The sequence below is a fragment of the Berghia stephanieae genome, chromosome 3 (genome assembly GCF_034508935.2).
Source record: "Berghia stephanieae isolate SIO BIC M18660-M18661 chromosome 3, UCSD_Bste_1.3, whole genome shotgun sequence".
Taxonomy (NCBI): Eukaryota; Metazoa; Mollusca; class Gastropoda; order Nudibranchia; family Aeolidiidae; genus Berghia; species Berghia stephanieae.
The window spans coordinates 107,144,230-107,155,311 of NC_088362.1; the positions used below are offsets into that span (position 1 = coordinate 107,144,230).

Below are 11,082 nucleotides of genomic sequence, written 5' to 3' on the forward strand. Positions count from 1 at the left end.
AACATTCTGTCACAATCTGCATTTTATGTATTGTCGATTTAGATAACCGCTTACTTGTTAAGAAATTTCAATTTTGGAGCTTCAATAAAGGGTCAAAGGATTTTGGCACGCCGGGGGTCGTTTTAATCGATGATATACGAGGTAAAAGGTTTCTAATAAAAATAAAAAGAAATAAGAGGTGATTTGTCGAAATATGACAGATTCTCTCTGTTAGGAAAAAAAAACAAAAAACAACAAATAGTTGAAAATGAAACCTTACACAATGATATGTGTAACCCTAACCGCTTATTCCTCTTGGCGTTGTATCTTGGGGTAAGTTATTATACACAGATTACCTCATGCAATCAGGTGTGGATGAGTATAGCGAGTGATTGATAATGTGGGGAGCGATTACTACAGAAAAGACACTTAACAGGAGACTTGTACTACCTTTTGAAAGTTGGTCTGCTTGGGGAGTGAATGAAGAATTGTGAAGAGCATTAAGCATAGTGCATCCGCGGAACTGCTCCGTATAAATATTTAGATATCATTTTATCGTCTATAAGATGAATGTTTCCTTTTCTGATTAGCCAAAAAACACCAAGAAATAGTGGTGGAGCGAAAACCGTATTCGGTCTGTACGAGTAATCCGAAAGAGTATAGAATTCTTTATAAAAGAGAAGCCACTTCGTGCCTACCAGAATTGGTTTGCCAAGCGTGAGAACTTAACAACCCTGTGACCCAGTTAATGTTTGGCTCATTGATTTAAAATTTAGCAAACCACTGCCAGATTGAAAAACCATGTCTCGTAAACAAAAGCCCTCGTTTTATTTCGCTTCTCTTTTTCCTGTTGGAAATTATTAGCGGCCATTTGGCATTTCGGCGACAGCTTGTGCCTATTTGACAAAGGGCCTGGCCAAAACTAACTAAACAGCTTTTTGCATTTCAACCAAAATTATTTATTTCATAAATCGATGTATCAAAATATCCTTAAGATAATCATATATAAACATAAGACTTATATAAGTTTGAAGTCTTGGGTTTAAGAATTTTTAACAACGTGAGGCTCATTATAATACGATCCATTAAAAAGTAAAGTAAGGTAAATAAAACATTTTCTGGCCAAATTGTAAATAAGTATTTTGTCCGTTTACTGCAAACTCTCTTTACTTCACACGATATAATATAAACATTGATTTCCATTTCGTATTGTTTATTTTGTTTTCACAAACTTCATTTTAAAATCGTGTTGACTGTTTATGTCTATGGGCAATAGAACCTTCTGGAAGTTTTACAACTCGCACAGTTGAGTACACCAACAAAGATATCAATCAATAAATCAATGGCTTTATTATTCAAGGATAAATAAATAGAAGAGTTTGGTCGCAAAGTTCGAGTCCCCTTCTATCATCAAGGAGTAGTGCTGGACCGCTGTCCATTCCGAGAATGTTTCTAGGGAAAGACAACAAACCTGTGAGAAAACTGGCGGGAACTACATATTATAGGGCCAGCCCGAGAAATCGTTCCAACGTCAGTTTAGGAATGTTTTTAACTCTTTCCTTACCGATACTTTACAGTATTTCCCAAAGTAGCAGGCTTACCTATCAGAAAAAATAGATTTTTTAACTCAAACAAATTCTCTACAAAACAACTGTATGTTTTTATTAGTTAAACAAAGATCATTCTTCAAAGTTTGTGATGTACAAAATGAATCTGAATAAGATAATACATATTGTGTCGTAACTAATGTGACGATTTTGGTTCAGGTGGTAGGGAGATGGTTACGATTTGTGGTGATGGACACAGTGGGCCTTTGCATGCTTGGAACATGAAATTGACCCATACAGTCTTAACAGCTTCATCGCTCTGTTGAGTACCGCATCATCTTATAAGGGTAGAAAGTGATAAGGTCGAAAAGATAGATTTCAAACTCCAAAGGTGGACACAGAGCGTCGTAACCATCCTCAAAACATCAAATAAATTAGATGGAATTTGGCGTAATACCCAACAAACGGCTCAGGCCCGGCGGGAGATGATGCCCTTATGAATGTTGTTTCACAAAATACTGATGGGAATCCTTATCAAACGCATAAAAGACGGAGCCTATTGTTATCCCTAGTTTTTAAAAAAAGATAGGTTGGACAGTGAAGGCACCTGTAAATACCTTACTTGACCATCTTTTACTGGGACGCAATTATGAGATGGTAGTCCTCGGAGTTCATGAGCTAGATCTTCTAGGCTGAGAGAGAAGCTTATCGAGTTCAGTATTTAAAAGAGAATGCCTATGCTGCCAAATGTCCAGGATCTGTCTATCAGTGTCGTTTTAAATCAATGCTGTCGTACTCTGGAAAAACTCATATTTTAAAATTTGGCCAGAAAACTGGTCCTTTAAATATCGATCGATTTAAATGACCTTCATCTTGGCAACAACAAAAGACAACTCTCAAACCCGAGACTTCGCAAAATATGGGGTTTTCCAGAGTACTGCAGAATGGACATGGTGTGCTAGCCAATCACACTCGATTACTGAGCTTTTGAGCTTACTTTAATAAATATAGCGCAATATTCACTAAACGTGCTCAAAACGCTTTACAGGGGGTCCCTACCTAACAGCGACACGTAACATATAAGACGTGACATGTCGCCTGTTAGACGACAACACATTGTCCTCGGACAGAGACAACGCTGTTAACGGCCAAGTACTCTTTTTACACTTGAGTACAGTGAGATAATGTGAGTAAAGAACCTTTTCCAAGAACTCAACTCTGCAACCAGCAAGGCTCGAACCCAGGACCTTCAGATCTGAAAGCGAGTGTCATACCACAAGACCACATAGCCACGTAGCGGCCCGAAAAAACGAGGAAATTCCGGTTTAACACTGCATTGTCGAATTGCCAATTGTTGTAATAATGTTTTATAATGTATGCAATCAATAGGTTTTACCAACTGTAACAGATCCAGCAATCCAATTACTGTTAGATGGATATAATATAAGAGAGGAGAAACGTCGAATAAACCAGAGATTGTTTCTTTAATGTCGATTTTCTAATTTTCAAATCTGGGACTTTTGGGGGTCGAAAAGCAACAAAGACATTGGTAGAACATCCATCATTAATTTGTTTCATGCCAGAATGTTTATTGTAGTGCAATTCTTCTTCTTCTTCTTCTTCTTCTTCTTCTTCTTCTTCTTCTTCTTCTTCTTCTTCTTCTTTTTCTTCTTCTTCTTCTTCTTCTTCTTCTTGTTCTTCTTCTTCTTCTTCTTCTTCTTCTTCTTCTTCTTCTTCTTCTCTTCTTCTTCTTCTTCTTCTTCTTCTTCTTCTTCTTCTTCTTCTTCTTCTTCTTCTTCTTCTTCTTCTTCTTTTCTTCTTCTTCTTTATCTTCTTCTTCTTTTCTTCTTCTTCTCTTCTTCTTTTCTCTTCTTCTCTTCTTCTTCTTCTTCTTCTTCTTCTTCTTCTTCTTCTTCTTCTCTTCTTCTTCTTCTTCTTCTTCTTTCTTCTTCTTCTTCTTCTCTCTTCTTCTTCTTCTTCTTCTTCTTCTTCTTCTTCTTCTTCTTCTTCTTCTTCTTCTTCTTCTTCTTCTTCTTCTTCTTCTTCTTTTCTTCTTCTTCTCTTTCTTCTTCTTCTTCTTCTTCTTCTTCTTTCTCTTCTTCTTTTCTTCTTCTTCTTCTTCTTCTTCTTCTTCTTCTTCTTCTTCTTCTTCTTCTTCTTCTTCTTCTTCTTCTTCTTCTCTTCTTCTTCTTCTTCTCTTCTCTTCCTTCTTCTTCTTTCTTCTCTTCTTCTCTTCTCTTCTTTCTTCTCTTTCTCTTTCTTCTTCTTACACCTGACTTCCTCCTTACTTCATTTCTCCTTCTACCTCATTCTGCCTTTACTTCTTAGCCTTCCTCTACCTTAACCATACTTCATCTAAATTCACTGAGTCTCTATAACAAGCACAATGACCATTCTAAAATTGAAAATGCTAGAGACCAAATCAAGCCATAAAATTGATGTAACAAATTCACAAGACGGCTCTATCTACTGCACAATGAAGTTCTGAAAAAATGTGTAAACAGTGCCAGACAAAACAAGAAAGAAAAATGCAGGACAAAAAACACATCCCATTTCAATTACAGTTTAATATTTTTAAAAACGCAAAAAAAAAAAAAATTAAAAAAAAACAATAACAAGAGGACTCTTTCAGGCCATCAGGTTCAAACAAACTTGATATTCATTTTGCAGTAAACTCTCTCTCTCTCTCTCTCTCTCTCTCTCTCTCTCTCTCTCTCTCTCTCTCTCTCTCTCTCTCTTCAACACTCACCCATTACTTTGAAGTCTGCAATAAAATTCACTGATGTGACGCCTATCCAAATCAGGGTTAGACGAGAGTAATTAGAATCTACCGCCAATCCTTTAGGTTTTATTAGTGGGCAAATTGTAAATTAGCGGGTTTGTGACATCCTGCTGAATGTATCTGGCAACGGATCGTTCTCCCTTCCATTAAATTTAATCAAAGCAATGGGCGGACGCCATGTCGACATATTTTATATCGCTCTCATTTTATTCGTTTATTTATACATTTCCCTAAACAACTTGTTATATGTGACCCATCGTCTCAAAACGGTTTTATGTCGGAACGAACCAGATGCTTAAAAGCCGAAATAAATGTTAAACTGGTCAAAAATATCAATTGTTGTCATTAGCACCCTAAAATATGGTGTCCATTCTCCTCAATAAAACATACAAACTCAATACAAGTCTGATATTTCTGGCTATAAATTCAATTTTCAATATCTTATTACTTATTACCGTTTTGAGGCGAAGGGTCACATATTTATCAATTCCCTTAAATGCCAATCTGACTTATCTTTTATTCTGTCATTACTGGTGTTATCTTGTACATTTCATTCATTCATTTTTTCAATTATTCATTTTTTTCAGTCATTAATTTACTTTCATTCGTTCATTCAACCCTTCAACAGTCACTCATTCATTCTTTCAAACAATTATTCATTCATTCATTCATCGATTCGTCTATTCGTTCAATCATTCACTCATTCATTGAATTATTCTCTAATTTATTTATTCATTCGTTCACTCTTTTACTCACAATTCCATTGGTTCTCTCAGTCATTTATTCATTCATTCATTTATTCATTCATTCATGCATTCATTCATTCATTCATTCATTCATTCATGCATTCATTCATTCATTCATTCATTTTGCGTAATCATTGAGCACTATTTTCATGAATGAAGACTTTTTGTAAGTCAAGTGCTCAATGTAACAATTGATCACATTGGCTGAGCTATTAAATACAACTCACTGTTTACTTTATATGTGTCATCGTCTTGTATTGTACATTTAAAAAATTGAGCTTTATATAGCGCAATATCCACTAAATGTGCTCAAACCGCTTTACAAGGGGTCCCTGGTCAACAGCAACATTTAACATGTAGGACGGGACATGACGCCTGTTGGGCGATATTACACTTTTTTGGACAAAGACAAAGCTGTTAACGGCCAGGTACTCAATTTACATCTGAGTACGGTGAGAGAATGTGAGTAAAGAGCCTTTTCCAAGGACTCAACTATGCGCCGAGCGCGAGGCTTGAACCCAGGACCTTCCGATCTGAAAGCGAATGTCATACCACTAGACCACATAGCCGTACATACATAAAACGTATTATTTTGGTCAGTGCCAGATTGTGAGTTAATGAATTCATCGTTAAATACAATTAGGACTGTCTGTAGCACAATGTGTGGTATGCAGTATATTGTGAATGAGTACCTGGCTATAGACAGTGACGGATATTTTAAGACAGCTAGTACAACCCCCCCCCTCCCCCCACCCCCAAGCAGTTGTTACCTGTAATGTATCAAATATAAATCTGAATCCGTGGGGCAGCAAGTTTTAACTCACTCAACCCGACTACATCCGTAGTTTACCTGGGTTACTTTTACCCCATGCCTATTTATTACATTCATCTGAGACAATTATAGGCGTAGTATCAAAGCTCATGTTTTTATGTTTTTTTTCAAGTTAATGGTAGTTGAATAAAACTATATACATGCTCATTTTTAATACATTTTTTTCAAATTTTGAAAAGTATCAAAAATCTGTAGGATTGAGTGAGTTAAGAATAATAAAACGCATTCGACAAGAACAACCAGTGGAATTACACCATTGGAATCTTCGTATATTTGATTATATATCTATTCATCCACTTATAGTTGTGTCACTTCTCTCATCCATCCACCCTTGTTCACATTCCATTCATTCAGTCCTATATTATATTAATATATTCAAAATGTATCGCTTTTTTATATTCTAATATTGTTCTCACACTGTCCAATTCAATAATACGTTCGTCCATTTTGTCGCAAAACATGTTTTTCTCATTTTGGATAGAAAAAAAGTTTCTCCATAAATCAATCATTAAATTAAGAAGATTCCTGATTAGTTTCAAAGTCGTTAAATTTTAAACTCAAGACCAGTAAATTATACTACTTTGGGGGGGGGGGGGGGATTAGTCCTTTCAGCCATATGGCCAACGGAGCCGGAGTATATCCCTGTTTCTGTGGTGTGAAATGGACATTAGCAATTGCTGGTTACCCTTGTGATGCAACTCCTGATCAAACAGACCCAGCTACCCAATCACTGCTGAGTTGGGTTGGTCAGAAAAGAAACAAAATCTCGATTCCACCCGGACAGATCTTGGTCCATTTGGTTGTGAAGCGAGTGCTCTACCAACTGAGCTATCGGGACCCTTATCCTATTTTGAAGTCTCGTGTTTTAAAAACAATGCAGCTACTGGGTCATCTTAATGTTATATCAATAGATAGAGAAAATGTATTTTTCGTAAATGAGAAAAGTGTGTTTTGTAAGTGTTCGATCGTGTTTCCCTAGGCATGTACTCATACGTAAAGGTACTCACCCAATTGTTTGGATGTTCAGTTTGTCCATTCACAATAACTTTGACCCATTCACCCCTTTACTAATTAATCAACATCGTCCAATAGCCATCTCCCATTTCTTGGTTTATCCGCTTGTTTATCAAATTGATATTATTGATTCTATGCGTTTAGGAAAATTACTCACAACATCCACCAGCCAGATTTAACGTACAAACACACCAAAACCGTGTGTAACCTTGAACGTTTATAGTCTGATTGATAATGACTCGAGAGTAAAATGAGTACCTGGCAGTTAATGGCGTTGTCTCTATCGGAAAAATTGCAATATCGCCTAACATGCCTTGTTCTATATTATGTTCTGTGTTGCTGCTGGTCAGGGACCCATTGTAAAGCGCCTTGGGCACGTTAAGTGGATATTGCTCTATATTAAAGCTCAATTTAAGAAAATAATTTTTGTTTTGTCTTTCTGTTCTTGTTTTATTTTGTTTTTTAAGTTTAGAAATGTGAATCACCAAGCTGGTATATGTGACTCGTCGTCTAAAAACTGTATTATGTCGGGGTGGATAATATGGCAAAAAGCAATTTTATATATAGTCAAAATACTGAAAATTTGAAATGTTAATTGTTGCTACTTTAATCAGTTAAATGTCGTACTCTGGAAAAACAAGCATTTGAAAACTTGGCCAGAAAACTCGCACTTCAAATATCGATCGATTTAAATCTTGGCAAAAATTTTCAAACCTGGGACCTCAGCCCTCAAAACCTGGGACTTCGCGAGAGAGAGAGAGAGAGAGAGAGAGAGAGAGGGGGGGGGGAAGGGAGAGAAAGAGGGAGATAGATCGATAGATAGATAGATAGAGAGAGAGAGAGAGAGAGAGAGAGAGAGAGAGAGAGAGGATGATCGCTTGGATAAAGTAATAATATATTTCTAATGAACACTATTTAATGGCGTATTAATACATTATGCACTAATTAGGATCTTTATCGCAAATCAGAGAAGCAATTGATTAAATTGTCACGACCTTTCCTCCATCAAACTATGTTTTGTCAATCATACAAGTCGTTATTTGGTTTTAGTATAAAGATTTTGTTTTGTTCATGACTATTTCAAAATTTCAGAAAATTTGCATATAAATGAGATCTTTTGATATTGATTTGTATGAGCTTGTTTAAACTTAATGGCAAGACTGAATTTCTTTTCAATCATTAAGTCTCTTTTCATTTATTATATGAGTTTTATTAATCTGCCTTTTTTATATAATTGGAGAGAATAGGACGTGCGGAATGGATAATGTGATGCACTGTATAGGGTGAAGTCCGGATTCGACGCCATTTCTGTCACTTGCCTTCTTCCGGATCTTCTTTTTTTCTCCTGTGTTCTAGACGAGATGATATTGAAATGTGAATCACCAAGCTGGCATACCAAGATGATATTGATGTTCTTGTTGTATTGTATTTTGTATTATTATTTTGAGCATTATTAATTTCCCTCAAAGTTTTGACTATGCTAGACTGAAAAGCATTGTTTAAATTTGAAAATTGAATATCTAACTATTTTTCCGAAGCCAGTAAAATCAGCAATGCGACTCTGACTTCATTCGAATGTCAGGTTAGAATTAAATCTACTCTCCAACCTCGCCCTATACAATGTTAACAAGCGAATGGAATTGCTGTTCGTCAACCATAATCAAATGGCACTCTTAACTGGAATCAACGTGATTACATGCAAATATAAAGAGTGATTTCTAGTGGAAATATCTAAATATAATCATAATATAAAGATATAACTCTTCTCCAGGGATTGACCACTCTACATGCGCTCCGCGAGGACGAGAGACGCATGCGCACAACCAACATGACGTTCTCTCTCTAATAACTTTTCCGCCGGTGACGTCACAGACTATGGGTGACGTCCAATCAAGGGACGCTATTCTTCCGCTAATCTCATTCCCTATACAAGTCACTTGTTCTTTGTTTTTTGTACGTAATGGCTGTTTTACGATATTCACCATTATATACGCATAGTCAGACCCTCATTCACACTGAGTGAAGTAGGGAAATATGATTTAAGTTCTATCTTATATCAAACTGTACTTATTAGCAGGTCCGATAATCCAAATTGTTATGGACTCGTTGTTGTAATGGAACTATTCTCAATCCAACCTAAAATATTGTTCATTACAACAATGTTAAATCAAGCCCATAATTGCGTTTGGTTTTCGGACCTGCAAATATTGTGTACGTAGATCTTAACCAAGATCACAAAGCCAGGGTTGGAGTTTTGCACACAAAAAACTGTCACCCAGTAGTCACTGACCACGCTCAACATTGCTGGATTTTAAAAGATATTTATTACTTTGATATATTTTTTTCTTACAGAGAAGCAACACTTAAGTGACCAGGTGGATGGACAGAACTATGAGACAACCTACAGGGTCGGAGTTTTGCAAAAACTGTCACCCAGTAGTCATTGACAACGCTCAACAATGCTGGATTTTAAAAGATATTTATTACTTTCATTTTTTTTTGTTACAGAGAAGCAACACTTAAGTGACCAGGCGGATGGAAAGAACTATGAGACAACCTACATTCTGGGGGATGGGATCTCAGGCAAGAAGGGGGGAAAGGGAGAATTGGACACTGACGGAGAGGAGAGAGAGACATGGGGCAAAAAGATTGACTTCCTTCTCTCCGTCGTCGGGTTCTCTGTGGATTTGGCAAACATTTGGAGATTTCCTTACCTGTGCTACGCAAATGGTGGAGGTAAGTTGGTCAAATTATAGCTTTAGACAATTATATATATTATATTATGTATAAAGAACGCTTATATTTTCTGTTGTGTGCGGCGTTGTGTTCTTGTCGACACTCAATAATATTCTTTAACAGGTAATCAAAGTTGGACTCTGCTGGAGATATGTCCTGTATCGTTAGAGCCATCCATCTATAGTCGGACCCTGAGAGAGTATATCTCTGTATTTGTTAAAGCCATCCATTTATAGTCGGACCCTGAGAGAGTATATCTCTGTATTTGTTAGAGCCATCCATTTATAGTCGGACTCTGAGAGAGTATATCTCTGTATTTGTTAAAGCCATCCATCTATAGTCGGACCCTGAGAGAGTATATCTCTGTATTTGTTAAGCCATCCATTTTGTAGGACTCTGAGAGAGTATATCTCTGTATTCGTTAGAGCCATCCATCTATGTCGGACCTGAGAGAGTATATCTCTGTATTTGTTAAGCCATCCATTATAGTCGGACTCGAGAGAGTATATCGTTTTCGTTGGAGCATCCATCATATCTCTGTATTTGTTAGAGCCATCCATTTATAGTCGGACTCGGAGAGAGTATATATCTGTATTCGTTGGAGCCATCCATCTATAGTCGGACTGAGAGTATATCTCTGTATTTGTTAGAGCCATCCATCTATAGTCGGACCCTGAGAGAGTATATCTCTGTATTTGTTAAAGCCATCCATTTATAGTCGGACTCTGAGAGAGTATATCTCTGTATTTGTTAGAGCCATCCATCTCTTGTCGGACTCTGAGAGAGTATATCTCTGTATTCGTTAGAGCCATCCATCTATAGTCGGACTCTGAGAGAGTATATCTCTGTATTTGTTAGAGCCATCCATTTATAGTCGGACTCTGAGAGAGTATATCTCTGTATTTGTTAGAGCCATCCATCTCTTGTCGGACTCTGAGAGAGTATATCTCTGTATTCGTTAAAGCCATCCATTTATAGTCGGACTCTGAGAGAGTATATCTCTGTATTTGTTAGAGCCATCCATCTCTTGTCGGACTCTGAGAGAGTATATCTCTGTATTCGTTAGAGCCATCCATCTATTCCGCCCTCCTGTTTCTCATGGGTATAGAAAACAAACGCTAACCCGCCTTTTTGAAGGAAATGGGCGGAATTGGACGGGATGGAATTGTAGCGATGTTGGAAATGAAGGGAGAGAAGCGGGGTACGGGAGGCACGACATATCGACACCAATTGAACTAATTAGAGAACGAAGCAAAAATTCACAAATAAACGACCACGCCTATTTCCCCCTACATTAAAAAAAAAACAAAACAACTTTATAATTTTAGCGCAATGAAATGAATTCGAAGATCGATACAATGGGATTACCCAAACTCGCCAAAAATGAAATATCAAAATCTGAGTTTGAAAACTCAGATCAGATTTTTGAATTTGGAAAAAGTAGAA

The 11,082-nt window shown here is 36.9% G+C and overlaps 1 protein-coding gene across 1 annotated transcript in view; it reads left to right on the plus strand.

Moving 5' to 3' along the window:
• LOC144969108 (sodium-dependent dopamine transporter-like) overlaps positions 1 to 11,082 on the plus strand; it is a 142,880-nt gene that overhangs the window by 49,153 nt on the left and 82,645 nt on the right. The window contains exon 4 of the mRNA XM_078908166.1: positions 9,409 to 9,636. Within this exon, the coding sequence (XP_078764292.1) occupies positions 9,409 to 9,636 (228 nt within the window). The remainder of the gene's footprint in view (positions 1 to 9,408; positions 9,637 to 11,082) is intronic.